This window comes from Amblyomma mixtum, chromosome 5 (assembly GCF_055824585.1).
Source record: "Amblyomma mixtum isolate Tamu chromosome 5, ASM5582458v1, whole genome shotgun sequence".
Taxonomy (NCBI): Eukaryota; Metazoa; Arthropoda; class Arachnida; order Ixodida; family Ixodidae; genus Amblyomma; species Amblyomma mixtum.
Window position 1 is genome coordinate 6,954,095 of NC_143016.1, and position 15,903 is coordinate 6,969,997.

General features: G+C 51.9%; 1 protein-coding gene across 5 annotated transcripts in view; it reads left to right on the forward strand.

The window, feature by feature from the left end:
- Nucleotides 1-15,903, forward strand: part of LOC149341230 (AT-rich interactive domain-containing protein 3C-like) — a 264,429-nt gene that overhangs the window by 229,530 nt on the left and 18,996 nt on the right. For all 5 annotated transcript variants that reach the window (XM_089543176.1, XM_089543178.1, XM_089543177.1 and 2 more), the window contains 3 exons: nucleotides 4,760-4,943; nucleotides 11,377-11,645; nucleotides 15,253-15,480. In XM_089543176.1, coding sequence (XP_089399302.1) covers nucleotides 4,760-4,943; nucleotides 11,377-11,645; nucleotides 15,253-15,480 — 681 coding nt within the window. The remainder of the gene's footprint in view (nucleotides 1-4,759; nucleotides 4,944-11,376; nucleotides 11,646-15,252; nucleotides 15,481-15,903) is intronic.

Consider the following 15,903-nt stretch of genomic DNA (forward strand, 5'->3'; position numbering starts at 1 on the left):
TGCATGCGGCACTCTTCTTTCGGTGGTTGCTCATTAATGCATCTCTGTTCGTCTAATATTTAGTTAAAAGGCGGTGCTGCGAAACGGGCATATGAAAGTGTTGCGGTATTTTTCCTCTCGACAGCCTTGGTTAGAAGCTTGGGCATCTTGGAAGGAAAGAGATTGTTGTCAGCTATATTAACCTACCGTTTTTCTTCGCGTCCTCTAATTCCATGGGACAGTATATGCAGTCTGATGTCATCCCCGCATGTGACAGCCATGTGTAACCATGGTAGACGGCGATGCCAATTTGCTGTGGAGAAAATCTGCGGTGGAGCAAGACTGGTTCGGCACGCCAGAAGCGCGTTGTCCACACTGAAGTTGCAAGAATACCTCCTACAGTGCGAGTTCGAGTGCGCCATCAGCCCTTGCTCAATTATACTCGCAGCCAAATGGCGAACGGACCATTGTGCATGGTGCCGGTATAAACGCAGTGGTTTCTTGCAGCTCACCACCCTGCTTCTGTTCGTAGCTGGTATTGCTACAGAACCAGCGAAGATCTTGTAGGGGCAGCTGGCACAAGTCGGCGGCGCGCGCAGTACTCAAACCGAATGTCGTGGCGGCATGTCCGGGGCCGTAAAGCATGCCATTACGCGCACTGTTCCCTCTTTATACTTCAACCCCCGTGCCCCATTCCCGAGACGCGTGATCGACTGCGGTGCAGACCTGCCGCGCAGCTCGCTCCGTCGTCTTGTGTGGGCCACGCCACAGCTAAGCCGTGCGCTTCTCGAGGCGCTGAGCGGCGCAACCGCTGCCTCTGCTCTCACCCTCCCTCCGCCCACCCGTGAGTGTTTCGGCGGTGTGTTATATCGGGCGCCGCTTTTTCATCTTCATCGCTCTCCGATTTCTGTGCCGCGTGCGTTTACTGTATAGTGGCCTACCCCGCGCTGCCATTCGCCTCGAGCCGTCGCCGAATTCAATCGGCCCGACTCGCCTTTCGCGCTTCCAGCGACACTTTTCTTGCTGCTGTGGCGTAGCGGCGACGGCAGCGACGGCAGTCGCGCTTCTGCGATGTTCGCGTCTCGCCAGAACCGCCCCGCCTTTGATGCTCGGACGGCGATTTTCTCTTTTTTGCGCCTTCTGACCAGTTCCCCTGCTCTTCTTTTCATCTCTTCCCGATGAATAAGAAGAGAAAGAAGAGGGGGCTTGGCGACCTGCGAGGATCGCCCCCCCGCCGTTATAATATCTGCCGCGAGCCCCTTTGATTATGATGACGAGCGCTGTCCCGGCGCATCACGGCGGCTCGGGACACGTCTCTCTGCGGAACGACCCTTCGCCGCATCCCCTCCCTCTTCAGAGCTGGAAGCGTCGCGACCTGCGCGGCTTCCGTTGCGGGGACAGTAGTCGGACCCGTCCCCCGGCTTCTTCCGATTCCCATTTGTTATTTTTTTTCTCTAGCGCGCGCATTTCTTCCTGCCTGCCCACTTGGGTCCCCGGGTGGCTCGTGGCGATTCCTTCTGGTGTGATCGCGGCTACCGCGATGTACGGGTCGGGTGCCGTGTAACCGCGCGGGGTGACCACTGTGTCGGCGTCTCTCCAGCTTCTCGCGCTCAGCCGCCGCCCCTCGCGGCGCGAAGGGAGCGTGTCGCCTCCGTGAGTCTGCTGACCGGGCTCTTGCAGGTGCTGTCTCTCCGAGGGAAGCCTTTGTTTGCCAGCAGCCTTTCTCCACTGCGACCCCTCGCAGGCCTCACCCCCCTCATTCAGAGGGTGCTCGCGGACTCGCCTCTCCCGCTGTTCTTTGATGCTTTCGGGCCGTGCCTACGGAAGGCCGGCGAATGCGGGATTTCGATCCCGGCGTGTTCGATAGCCGTCGCCTGAAATGCGTGCCGTCTTGTTTTTCCTTCTCCCGCTACCGTTCTGCCGTCCCTCCCCGCGTATTTCCATTCTTGACCCCGCGGGCGCCGCGTTTTGTCCGAAAGATTGAAAAGGCCTCGCGTCCGCGGAGACGCGGCTAAGTTATTCGTGACGGCTCTTTGGCCACGCGGCTCACGGGCCGCCCCGGGGACCGTGCGTTCGTGTGCGGCGGCCGCTGCTTTGCATGCATGCGCCTTTGGGACTGTCACGGTAGCTGCTCTGCGTCTTACGCCGCCGCTCGCTCTGAGCGGCTTGATTGCGGAGTGCGCCTTTTCTGTGACGCGATTCTCGAGATTTTTCTTGCCTCCTCCGTGAGAAGGGGGGCCCTTTCTTGATTCCCGTGAAAGCGCCTCTGGAAGCGAGGGGTCCCCCATCGACTGAACCGCCATTTTCTTCTCCGTCCTGCATCGGTAACGGGGCAGATGTTGGGGTTTTTGTATTTTTTCTCGATATGTTGACCATTACCAGGCTGCAGAAACTGAATTGGTCCCGCCTTTTATCGTGACCCCTTCCCGTGGTGACCGGCTGGAGGGCCTGTCTTGTCCGAGTTCGCAGAACCTCATCTGGCCGTCTGACCTCCTCTCGGGGCGAGCGGTTTATTTGCTGGCGATGCTGCAAACTTGTGCATTCAGCCGAGAAAAGTGCGCTAGATGTCATGTTGGATTCATGCATTTCATTGCGAGCTGAATGTGAGATGCAAATGGGCCTCCGCTGCACTTTTTGAATGCCGTGTTTGGACGCGTATTTTGCAGTGCACCTTGGGCTTATTTCATGCAGTGGTGACTAATCTTCAACTGTGCCCTGCATGAATCAAATCTGATCCGTTTTCCGCTCCTCTCTGCCAAGATCTGTACCCTGCAGCCGCGCTTCCTACCTCCTGAAACTGTGGGTTCTTGCCGTTTGATCATGCTTCCGGGCACGTCGCGGCGTGAACTCTTCAGTATATAGTTCCGAGGGGAGAGTATTAGGCACCTGCAGCTTAGGAGGTTGGGCTGTATCCAACGTGTTCCACGAGGAAGTGTTCCGCACCCTGATCGCAGCAGCGCGGCGCCAAAGCTCCTCTGGAATCCCACGCGCCTGTGCACTGCCTCCGCTCGCGTAAGCACTCGTCGACCTCCTGCCCGCGTGCTTCCCACGGCGACGGCGAGCGGCGATCGCAGCGCTCTGTTCCGCTTTGGCGGCGAGCGTGTGAAGGGTTGGCGCGGCTCCCCCCGTGTACTCACTTAAGCCACGCCTCCTCGCGCTAATTCTGAGTATCACAAGCCGGGCTGTTGGCCGATACAATCAGACTGTGAGCTCAGGAATCCGGACACCGTACGACCGCGCCGCTGAAATTGGCCCTTCTTATTCTTCGCTCCGCGTCTCCCCTGCATTGTTTTCTTTTTGAGCGCGGCATGTTGGAAGTGGCGCGGCAGATTCGCGCATGCTGCAAGCTAGCTGCAGGTTGCAGCGACATGCGGCATTGCTTACCTTTCACGTCTTCGGGAAGGTTGAGCTTTCTAAGCGGCGCACGAAATTGGCGGGGCGGAGCGCGGGGGCTCCCGTGTACGTGGTACGTCACTGCCCGACGTTACTCCCCGGTGCGTTATTCGCTGTTCACACGGAGGGCACAATCAGCGCCTCTCGAGTGTCGTCGCTGGATACTTTTGTATCAGTACTCGCAATTAAGGCGGGTTGCTTTCCAGCGAGAAACGTGGCTGTTGTATATTATTAGCGCTAGCAGTTATCCCCGTTTGCGTGCTTACTGATATAATCCCACGCTGTCTTAGACATACCCACACGACCGCATATTGTTTTCAACGCCTTCAGTGATGTTATACGCGAAGGCTACTGGTTGTGCCGTCCAAGTGGCGTGAAGGCGTGACCGGTCACGGTGCAGCGCTGCACTGCGACTGATATATTGAAAACAGTGATAGCAAGACATAACGCAGGAAAGTCGGCACTGCGGAAACTATCAGTCGCGTGTTTTTTGTAAATTGGGAAACATTGCATGCCCTTGGAAGGCAGCTTGTGCGATGTGGTGGCTTATTTTTCTCATACGGGCTAAAGAAACTTTGGCCAGTTTCTTGCTTGTAACGACGCGTCCTCTGCGTTTCTTGCCGGGCAGTTGACGAACTATGAATAGTTATTGAGTCTTGTTGACGGGAGTTTTTCTGTTTTAGTAGCGATTTGTCGTCGCAACATTGTGCAAATGACCGGTCATTCCCTCTGTGCGACGACTTAGTGAATCGTTGTCTCAATTGTTTCTGTTTCATCAGACATTGAATGGCGCAAAACCAGCCTTCAATATTTTCTGCCGTTTTTCTCGCTTGGTAAGTTCTAAAATGACCGCTGATCGTACTTTCAACCCCAACGCAGGGAATACTACGCGTAGTAAACTTTAAAGTCATACGTATCGTTTCATATCGATCATCCGGCTCTTCGAACCGTCCTATGGCGCTCGGCCAACACACCGAATAAAGCCTCTAGATAAGTGACTCTCACACTGAAATGTTTTGTCTGTTGCCTTTTATAAACGAGAACGGACGTGAAAATAACGGTATGAGGTCAAGTTAGCGCAGCTTCCTGTAATTCCTTTTGTGAATGTAGAAAAGAACTGCTTCGGCCTTTCATGGCTCATTGAAGGTGCGCACGAAGATTCGTACGCATCTCCTGCCCATTCAGAACACCGCTGTACTTTCACTGCTTGTATCCAGTATGAGTAGTCAGTTAAAGCAAGCTGGGTTTAATGAGAGACTCAAGCTACCACATTTCTCCGTCGCACAGTGGCAGCTGCTTTGTATAAATGTTCCGAAATAAACTTCAGTTCAGTTCAATTCAATTGAACGCCTGTTTGACGCAACGGTGTTGTTCCCCCTCTGCGCAGGCACCCCCGTCAACCGGATCCCCATCATGGCCAAGCAGGTGCTGGACCTGTACGAGCTCTACCGGCTGGTGGTGTCCCGGGGCGGCCTCGTGGAGGTCATCAACAAGAAGATATGGCGGGAGATCACCAAGGGACTCAACCTGCCCTCCTCCATCACCTCGGCGGCGTTCACCCTGCGCACGCAGTGAGTCAGGCCTTTAATAAAGGCTCGTATACTGTCGTCTGTCCGTTAGCAGAGGGTGTCACACGCGTTTAACTCGGGGAACTAAAACAGATAGAAGAAAACCAATGGTTGCTTCAGATAGAGGAGGAAGAAATGAACCCAGAAGCCGTGTTTGATGATTGCAGATTAATTAGTTCATTAATTATAGGCAAAAATGTCGAAATTGCGTCGAAATAGCGCGGACGTCGATATAGCGGAGTCGATATAACGGTGTGACGTCACATCCACCGGAAGTCATCACGGCGTAGTGAAAATTATCATAGAATGGTCGGGAAAACGTCGGATTTGTGTCAAATTAGATGGGAAAATGTGTAATTAAGCGTAATCAACACTTCAGATCCCGAAAGATGTATAATTTGAATATCGACATAGCCACGGGAATGGTGTGACGTCACATCCACCGGAAGTGGTCACGGCATGGTGTCCTCGGCTTCCGCCTCTCTCAACGCTTTAGTTGCCAAAGTGTCCTCGCAATTTTTCTTAGCAGATTGTCCCTTTCTGCACTTCTTGCAATTGCCATTGCTCCGTCGTTCGAACTACGTATTGGCATCTGGTTCGTTCCAAGCTTTTCATATTTCGCTCAGGGATAAACGGCGCCGCGCTCTAATCTCGATTACAGTGCTCTCAATTGGATGCGCTTATTGTCGAGTGGCAGTGTCTCCCTTGTTCCCTATACCGCACGGACGAGTTCGGACGAGCCGCACGTGTTTCTTCTCCGTCTTAATCCACCCAGATCATCCGCGTTCTCGGCCGGGTATCTTGATCGGGGCGTCTTTTTTTTTTTTTTCGCGCCCGGGCATGGAAGAAGCACGTGGCCTTAATTTAGCGCGCGCGCTGACGTAACGAAGCGCCAGAGCCGGCTCAATTATACGGCCCCGCCGCATATGCAGGGCCGAGGATAAAACAGGCTCTCTGTATGCGCAGAAAAGCCCGCGATGAGAGGCTTCTCTCCGGCCGATCGCGGGATGCGAGAGAAGGGGAAAAAATCAAAGAAATCGCGCGATATTTATGGACCGGCTAATAGAGCGGGAAGGAGGTATACGCTGATGTAGCGCGAGACGGGGGAGCGATGTCTGCTCCGATAGAGGCCCTCCCTCTCACCGTGTATACGCGTACACGTCCGCCTGCCTGCTCTGGGAGATTTTTGTAGCCATGCGACCACGCTTTCTGTCTTTTTTATTATTATTATTTTCTCCGTGGGCAGCAAATAAACGGAGTGGCCGTTACCACGAGAATCGCGGTTCCTTTGATGCGTGACCGCGTACGGGATTTAGCAGCCGCATATTATAGAGCCCCATGTGCTTTTGCGCTTTGTGCGTCAGCGCGTTTTATTCATCGAGCTGATTAGATCGGCTTAATAAATACTGGTCATCTCGATGTCTCGGTGGCTGCGCCATGCGTCCTGCGACTGATCACAAGGTCGCTGGTTCGATATCCGGCCCCGGCGATCGCCCTTCGAGAAGACGGAGTGCGCAGAGCTCCCACACTGTCTGCGCACTCTTCTGCGCCGAAGTGTATATATTGCTGAGCCGCAGTCTACATCGTGTACCCACTGATAGGGGCCGCTCTCAGTCCCACTGACGGCACACTCTGATCACGTGACCAAAGATACCTCGTTCGTTGCCTTTGTCCAACAGGTGAACGCGTTGGGTAATTAGCCAGTATTAGTAGTCAGAAGGTAATTCCGTGTTGGTGTCGACATTTAGTTTTCATAAAGCTCGATTCAACGCGGTCAACTCCGCAGAGCCTTCTTGTTACATATGCCTGCTATAGGCAGCTTATCGCTGACACTTAGGTGCAGAATCGAATGTGATCTATGTCGAGATTGGTTCGGTGCATTGCACTACGGCGTACTTCGTAGCACAGTATCTTTGAGGCGCAAAAAATGCTCTGAATAAATAAGTAGCAGTGAAATATCATGTTGTGAGAAATGTATGCTGCTCTGTGCATGCGTAATACGCCGACTGCCGCAGGAACTGTGCTACTCACTTTTGGCTCCCCTTTCCCTAGCCCCCCCCCCCCCCCCCCCCCCCCCCCCCCCCCCCCCCCCCCCCCCCCCCCCCCTCTCTTTCCTCCAGTGTATTATTACCCGCATTCGCGCTTTATTCCCGACGAATTTCTGGAATCGATCCTGTTTTCTTTGATTAACGGGCTCCGCGGCCCCAGCCCGCGCAAGGACGTTTCCTCAGTCGTTTGTTTCTGCATTAAGCGCGAACAACATGCGATGGCTGCGGTTTCGCAAAGCCCGTCTTGTTTCGTTCTTTCTCAACGTCGACGACGGCAGGGCAGTTCTATTCGCACTGACTGGGCAGCACACGTACGCTCCTTATCTATACCTCCATATGCACTAATGCGCGCTCAATGATGCGCTTCGCATGCGCCTCATGCTCTTTTCTCCCACTGCGATGCGACGAGTGCCGACGAGCTAAATTAGGCGTCGCCACTTGCCGCCGCCTCGTAAACTTGTCTCCTGAATTCTGCGCTAATTGATGACCACCGTCACGTATGTGCCGCGCGCCTGACTGTGTACAGGCCACTATAGGGCGCGCCGGCGCGCTCACGCTGAGGAAAAGGGGGCCGAAAGCGCGTTATCAGTCGCACTAAGCAAGTGTGGAAATTAGCTGAGCACACAGGCGCTATGCGCGTAAGGGCACGCGTATGCGTCCACTCCTGTGCCGGCTGTCGAACCCACGACCTTGTGCTTAGCGCACAAAACTTTGTAGCCGCTTGGCCGTCACTGCGAATGTTTTCGCGTGAAAGCCTGAGCGTGGTCCTTGACTCCTAACACGGTGGCAGGTAACACATATGGCCGCTTACTCGCGGGCGTTTACGAGATTTGAGATTTGAATAACTCGGAGAGTGTGCGTTGCCGCAAGAATTTGGAGAAGTGCACGAGGAAACTCGGTGAAAGAGTAGAGCGAGAGCGGAGAGGTGTGTTTAGCGGGGGCGACAACAAGCTGTGAGTTTGAACACCAGCCTGTGGTTGGCAAGGGTTGGGGCAAAGCGCTTGTACAGAATAAGAAAAAAAAAAAAGTGACGGGAAAGCGTAGCAGCGAGGACGTGGCAACTGTGCGACTCGTTGGCTTTGGTTGAGCGAGTACACTCTCAGAAAAAAACCGGCCCAGGGGGGAGTAAAGACAACTTTAGTCCTAAAAAGGGCTCTTTAGTCCCTAAATTTGCACACGGCACACTCCTTGCCAAAAATGCGCGCCGTGCGCAAACTCAACGGACTAACTGCCGAGAAAGAGACTAACGGGAGGCGAATCGCAGCACAGCAGCACGCGAAAATTGCGCGAGAAGACCCTTACTGCAATAGTACTCGATTTTTGAAGCGCATGGATGTCGTTAAGGCCAGTGAGGGCACTGCCGCTGCCTGTGACGAGGCGGATACCCTTTTCCGTGAGAAATAGGCTTCGTGCCACCGAAACGGCTGGCAGCTGTGCAAGTGCATAAACAATTACTACGAACTTCAATACGTGTCAAATGTGAGTTGTAAAAGTTACGGTTGAGCAAGTACACGTAGTTTCATACCGTTGCCGTTGTTTACGAGCTTCTGTGATGCTGTGTAAGTATCGGCGACACTTAGCAGTCAATTCCCTGTCACCGCTCTCCGCCGGTAACAAAAAACGAAGTGAACCATCGCCTTCTACCTTTGTTTTCAACAGGCTGTAATGTGCAGTTGCCAATTGCAAGGAAGAAGACCACCTTATACGCAAAAAAAGAAACAAAAAGAAAACCACTGTTGTGGTTGTGAAGTACCGGCCGTAATTTATACACAGTTCAGCACTTCTTTTTTGGCCAAAACGTGATTTAGACCGTTGTGCGTGCGCATTAAAGCTTACCGCAGGTTTTTTCAAAAGCATATGACACCAAAACCACCACACTGTGATAACAATTTGAGCGGTACAGACAGACCGTGTGTGTGTTTCGCATACAAGGCTTTTATTTTCTACCGTGGACTGTCCTCTGTGGTGGCGTAGTCATATCCGCGCTCGGCTCATAATCCAAAGGTTGTCGGTTCGAATCCTGGTGTTTTCATGTATGTTTATTTCTGTTTCCTTTATCGTTGTTATATGTGTGAAGTTCTGTCGGAAACTATCCCGCTATAAATTAGGCTGGAAATCACGCGCCGTTTGCATTTTTTCATTAAATGTCTGCTCCCGGGGACTAACGGTTGCACCCTTTCGAAGGGGACCAACAGTTACACCCTTTGCAGTTAGTCCCGAAAAGGACGATTGCCAGTGGCAGGTCAGTTAGTCCCCAAAAAGACTAACCTCTCGCCCCCTATTCGCCCCTTTTTTCTAAGAGTGTAGCAATAATAACAGCCGGTAGTGGAACTTCACTTGCGTAGCGTGCCCGGTTGCCCGCCGTATACGTGTTGCCCTGCTTTAGCACAGGTCTCGGTGGCAGCACCGAAGGCGATGCGAGATGATCAACACTCGAGGCGTGCCAGCCGAGTGCCGCCTTTTGCGGTGGCATCAAGCGCGGGCGAGTCATAGCGGTGAAAACACGCTTGCCGTCCCTGAAAACAGCGGCCCAGTGTTCGGAACAACACGTTGTAATAGCTCACGAGGCTCGTCAAGCATCGGGGCGAGTCATCAACAGGCTGATGATACTCGCCAGTATCTTTCCTGCGCTCGTACACACCTGTCTGCGCCGGTGCCTTATCTCGCTACGAAAGCGCATTGGGAATGCTTTCTCTTTTTCAGTTCCGTTCTATCTCCCTTTTCCGCGCGGTTCAGCCTTGTGTGTCGGCCCTGGAAGTCCCTTGCCCCAGATATTCAGTCCCCGTATCGCTTCCTGCCCGTCGCGTTATGGGCCGAGTTGAATGGAAGACGTCCGAAATGATCGGGAATCCGGCGCGATCTCGCTTATCTCGGCGCGTCCGTCCTCGCGCTGCTTGCGCCGAGGCTCGAGAGGGGTTCGATAAGGGGCTTGCGCTGTCCTTCCGGCTCGGAGCCCTGCTCTCTTTCCTATCCTCTCCCATGCGCGGCAGCCCCAATCCTTTTACGGCTGCAGTCGCGGAGGCTTCTCGATCCGCCGTATGTAGCACTCGCTCAGGGTACAGATTCCTGGCTGTGTTTCGGCGTCTACGGAATGCGAAAGCACGGCCATGTATTCACATTTCGGTGCATTTCGCACCCACTGTGCAGTTGTCGTATAAACAGGCTTGTTTACTACAGCAGCGCGGCTGACCTTGCTTCGAAGCAGTATCTCCAATAAACAAATCGAATTTACATTTGCCTTCAGCTATTGCCAGGAATTCTGGGCAGCTCACAGCCAGTGCAGCTAAACGTAGCCGCCTATCCCGTTCTCTTGTGCAGCCACTCGGCCATTCTTTTTTTTCTTACGTCGCGGATGACGTCAGCGCGCTATTTTTGAATCTTCAAAGCCATGCGCCACGTGGTGGCATCCAAGGGAACTAGAAGCGCTTGTCCCTAACCTTTGCGTACCCGGTTCACTGCTTCACTATTGCTTCGTAGCAGCTCTACAAAATTCCGCCACTAGCTTCACCTAATTACCGCCGACGCCAGTCGTAAAGTCTTCGGGCCACATGGTTCGCTTCTGAGTCTTATAGCGGGTCCCTTTTAAGTCACTTCACAGCACCAAAAGTTATTAAAAAAGTGAGGACGAGGGTTCTCACCCAGCAGAAATTTAGAGCTTTCCATAACAGGGCTGAAAAGCAAACCATGTGACGTGAACATTTTGGGCACAAGGGTTTCAAACAGTGACGTGGCATCTTTCTATTACGGGGACAGCTTCATTAGGCCAATTTTAGGGTTTCCTGTGGTGTAATTGAACATTGTCGACGAAGCACGACATACAACCCAAATAATGAGTGAAATCATCCTTCCTCTGTCACGTGGTCCGGGCGGGTTGGGCACTGCGGGACGTAGGTGGCAGCGGTTCCTTTCATATTATCCCCTCCTCGCAGGATATTTACTTGCTGTATTTTCTCGCAACCAATTCTTTCGCGCCATTTCAGAAAGGGGGTACGCCCAGAAATGCGTCAAGGGCTACATCCCTATTAGTGAAACTAGCCCCGCTAACTACTTCTGCACTGATCGACACCAAACGTTGCGCACTCGCTCTGACAGCTCTCGGAAATTTCGTCATTTCGTTCAACCGTTTAGACTCTGCCTATCCTGCCTCTCAACGCTCGCGTGGTTGTGTTAAGAAAAAGGTAGGCGTGTGTGTGTACCTAGCGGTTCGTCTTTATAGCGTCGTATACGTAAACGTTTGCTTTAGCACAGGTGCCTTGCCTGACGCCAAGCCTGTGGTGGCACAGGCATCGCTACCTTAGTGTGCTCGGGAAAGTGATTTGGCAATGCCGCAGTGCCATTGACCCTCCTCCGTTGGCGTACAAAAGCGTGTCTCCGTCGCTGCTGTGCAGGTACATGAAATACCTGTACCCATACGAGTGCGAAAAGGAGAAGCTGAGCCAGCCGGACGAGCTGCAAGCGGCCATCGACGGGAACCGGCGGGAGGGCCGCCGCTCCAGCTACAGCCACTACGCCGAGATGATGTCGTCGGCCGCGGCGTCGCTGACGACGCCTCCTGGCTCCCGCAACCACCACACGTCGCCCATCAGCCTCGTCTGCCGGCAGGCCAACGGGCACGCGCCGCCGTCCGCGCAGCACCACGCTGGGGGACCCTCTTCAGGTGAGAGCCGCGAAGGGCGCCCTGTATGCCTGCTGCACATGCTCACAAGATGCTTGATTCGTTTTAGGCCGAATTCGTGGCTGAGCAACGGTGCAGTCATGGCTTGAACGCCAGGCCAAGGTCGGAAAATGTCCCTTTTTGCCAAAATGCCAATGCAGGCCCGACTTTCGTGCCAATTTTCGCCATTGTTATACCAGTGTTGATGTTGGTGTGCTGCTTGGGTTGGCTGACCTGAAGGAGCACTGAGGACAAGTCCTTCCATTTTTTTTTCTTCCAAGAAAGGAGCTGCAGATACAACTCAGAGGAGGCCCTCCAGTGAGCGGATTCGACCGATTTTGATGACGACGCGGTTAATCTGCCGCACCCCGCGATGTCACGACAGCAGGCCATAGGGGATTAATCACGACGTCATAAGAATCGGTCTATGCAATTGGCTGATGGGCCTCCTTTGAGAGGCATCTACCGCTTCCTTCGCATGTTGTATCCGGCTATATTAAATATCGATCCCTTCTGGCTGTGGTGATGTTTGTTCGGCAGTGGAAAACGCATATGTTGATGAGAAAAAAAAATATTTCCTACCAGTGTATTCAAACTCTATGTCAAGGCCGAAAAGGACTCCGTGATCGCTATTGGAAGGTGAATGGCAGTGCGGCCTAGCCTCAGGGATCCGTGTATGGAGAAATGTCTTGACGTCACCGCAGTTTGATAGCTGTATTTCTCTGTTCTTTTTAGCTTTTCTGGCGTACAACAGCTCCGAGTTCAAGGAAAGGAACGTCTTTTCATCAGAACGTGTTAACCATCAACTTCAGTTTTTCCTCGATGTCTATCAGTCTGAGGGCAGCAGAGAGAAGCAGAGCACTATAGTCCAGGAACAACATCACAAACAACACAAAATAAAATACAGAATTGACATGAAATTAAAAACAAAGAATGAGAGAAACAATACGTCAGTAGAACCCAAGAAATTACACACGAGTCCCCAGCTTACACATGAACACAAGGAGTATTGTTAGCCGTTTTCCAGCGAAACTGCTAATATGATTTTTGCAGAGTAAAGCGCAGATACGTGTCTGCGATCCTCAGGTGGCGTGGATACGGCAGCTCAGCATTGCAGTATTGTATTGTGTTGTCCAACACACGCTTGATGCGCATTACTACTGAACTTTGCTCTATACAACGCTGCTGCCACCTTTATTTCTATCTTTATCGTTCATTGTAAATTTAGAAACGCCGAGGAAGGAAAAAGAAACGAGGGAGGCGGACAACTGCCACGACTGCGGCGCATGTCTGCATGGAAAGGAGACAGTGCACACTTAATAGGAAACCCCGAGTTACGCACAAAGAGGAAGATCAAGGGGAAAGGAAAATGGATGTGCTGAGAGCAACACGCACAAAGATACCCACGTGCAAAAGCGATTCATTATCACTACTGGCTATTGTTTGCTGCCGGTTAACAAACGGAATTTTTGTTCAGGTATTCCCGTGTACATTTGTTGTAGGTTTTGTTTGCAAGCGAGAATAAAGTTTACCTAACAATGGCAGCTTTTCTGTGTGGATTCATCGCTGACAGGCATCAAGGCGTTGAAGGGGAGCCGGGCATCAAATAAGGCCCTTCGCGAAGTCATGGGTTGGGGGCATATTGATGAAACGCTAGGTGAGCATCGAGCCGATCCAAACAGCTGACGCCAGCTAAAGCGAAAAGAATGCGACGAAACGCGAGAGCTGTTCCACGGAAAACACGGGCGAGACCAGTGGCGATCTCGATCCGGTTGCGAAAAAGCGAGGCCGCGGCGAGAGCGGGCAGCAGCACCAGTCACAGGAGTTGATTTAAAGCGACCCCTAAGACACGAGGGTGAGAAGGGACGCTAACGTTCGCATCCAAATGGTCACGGTAGAAGGAGCCAACATGACTCCATTTAAATGGAAATGAACTCTGTCGTCATAGCTGCGGCCGTTTCGTTCCGCGGGGCCAGCACGCATCGCGCGCTCTCGGTGCCTCTGATTGATGATTGGCTGCAACGCCCTTCGTGTGGGACGCGTGGCGCCGTCTGTTGGTGACGGCCGTAACTCGTCTGATGGAACTGCGAGCGCTGCTAGGCTCGCCAAGCCTGTCGCTTACGCCTCTTGAGCTGTTTTAAGCGCTGTCGTTCGATTATTTATACTTATGCGTACGCTTTTGCCCATACTGGCGTACGTATTCTGATTGGAATGTTAATCGAACGGAACCGTTGTTATCCTCGAGTGTGGTTCAGTAAATCTTGCGCGCGAGGAGAATAAATATAGAAAAAAAAGGGAAAGTGGGCGGGCGGAGAACTAGGCTGGTTTTCTAGCGGGGGAAGGAACGAAGGGTACTGTGTGCTTACGGCGCCGAGTTAATCGGGTTGGCTCTGGGAAGCTTGGGGCGAGCAGGTTGTTTATTCAATAAGCGTATTCGCACGTAGTGTGTCTACCTGGCCAGACCGGTCGCGATATTAGATTACCTCGACGGCACTCGGGTGCCCGAGGTCAGGCGAGTCTTCGTCGTTGACGTCGTTTGCTTGAAGTGCAGGGACGAGTAATTGGAAGCGACCGTTCTGGCTTTTGTCATTTTTCACTCTTGCTCCTTCCGCTGGATGCACTGATTGATCTGTTTTGATCCGTGGCCAACTTCACTCTCCTGCTTGCGTGTCCCCAATTACTCGTGCGTCGCCTAGCGGGCGGGTTTTTTATTGTTTTATTACGCTTTTTATGTTGGGTATGGCGAACACTGGGAGGCAGAATTGAGCTGCCTTATGTCCGTCATACATGATTCGTTTATCGTGGTCTGTTCACTATTGATGTGTCTGCTGCTGTAATACTGTCTGTGGTCTAGGGTTCAACAGGATGCTGCTCAACTATAGGGGGTATGGTGAAGATGAGGCACTAACCACGGGGTATAAAAATGAATGTAAATATAAGGCATGTTCCATGATCATGCTTGAACTTTCCTTGCTGCTTTGGACAAGGTACACACATATGAGGGCTGCAGAGATGATTGTGCTTGCCAATGTGAAAAGCAGCCATTCAGCACTCCTGAGAACAAACTGCGCAATGCCCCTCAAATCAAGCAAACCAGCTGCTAGTGAAATGCACCTTGTTATAGGCCCTCATTACATTCTCACTAAGTGCCTCCAAACTTCAAGCCCTGTGGCTGTGTGCACTCCCTTTCCCCCACCAAGCATGGCCATAATATTTAATACTGCTGAGTTGCCTCATCTTCTTGTGTTTTGCTTCTTATAGAATAAATCTGCAGTTAAGTCGGTGTGAATAATAGCACTGATATTCTAACGTTATCTGACAAAAGCAAGAAAACGGGAAGGAAAGAAATAAAAACAGTAAAGGACATGGTTTTAGACCGGTACTGTCTTGATCTCAGTTTCATAGTGCCAAGAGCAGGTCTTTAAAATTAGGTGTATATATATGAAGCTTTATTTTATTTTGAAACAAATTTTAAATGTAGAAAGGAAATCTGTGAATTCATTCAGTAATCTAGAAAATGCACCTTGAGATTCGGGCTTCCCTTGTTCAGCAGTGGCAATCCCTAGGCTCATTAAAAATGTCAACACATTTCTATACTTAATTTTTGCAGGTGATGAAGAAAACAGCCTGGCACTGTTTGTGCCACAACAGCAGGAGGCATTGAACTTGGAAGTTCCGCGTGGTGGGAGCAGTGACCACAAGGTCTTAGACCCAAGAAGGCTTTTGGATGAATCACTGGGTGCACCTCCCTCTAAGCGATTCCTTTCGTCTGAAGAGGAGCGCCTCTTGGCTCACTCTATGCAGCCGCATACGACACACATCAAACTGAATAGCAGAGGTAGGTGTCTTATTAGATAACCTATCAGTGGGTGAGGCCATGGGGCCCACATGTTCAGCTTTGATAACCAGTTGATCCAGCCTCTGTGGACAAGTTTTTGGTCCACTTTTGTGAGGTGGTCTGCCATACGTGGTTTAGTACCGCATTTGGGTATTCCTCAAGGACTTATTAATATGGAGGTTTTGTAACCATGAGGCAAGGTACACTAAGGAGGAAATTCAAGTGGTGAAGTGTGGGTGTGAAGGCTTCAATGAACCGCAGCTTTGCAGTGCTCCTCTGTCTTGCTCCTTGGTGAGCACATCCAGATCCTGCCTTCTAGATTCATTCTTTTTCCCACATTTGATGTTGAGAGAGATATATAGGGTCAGTTCTTTAGCTTGATGATGGTGCTGTACAGTGCCAATGAAAAATAAGCACTTAAAA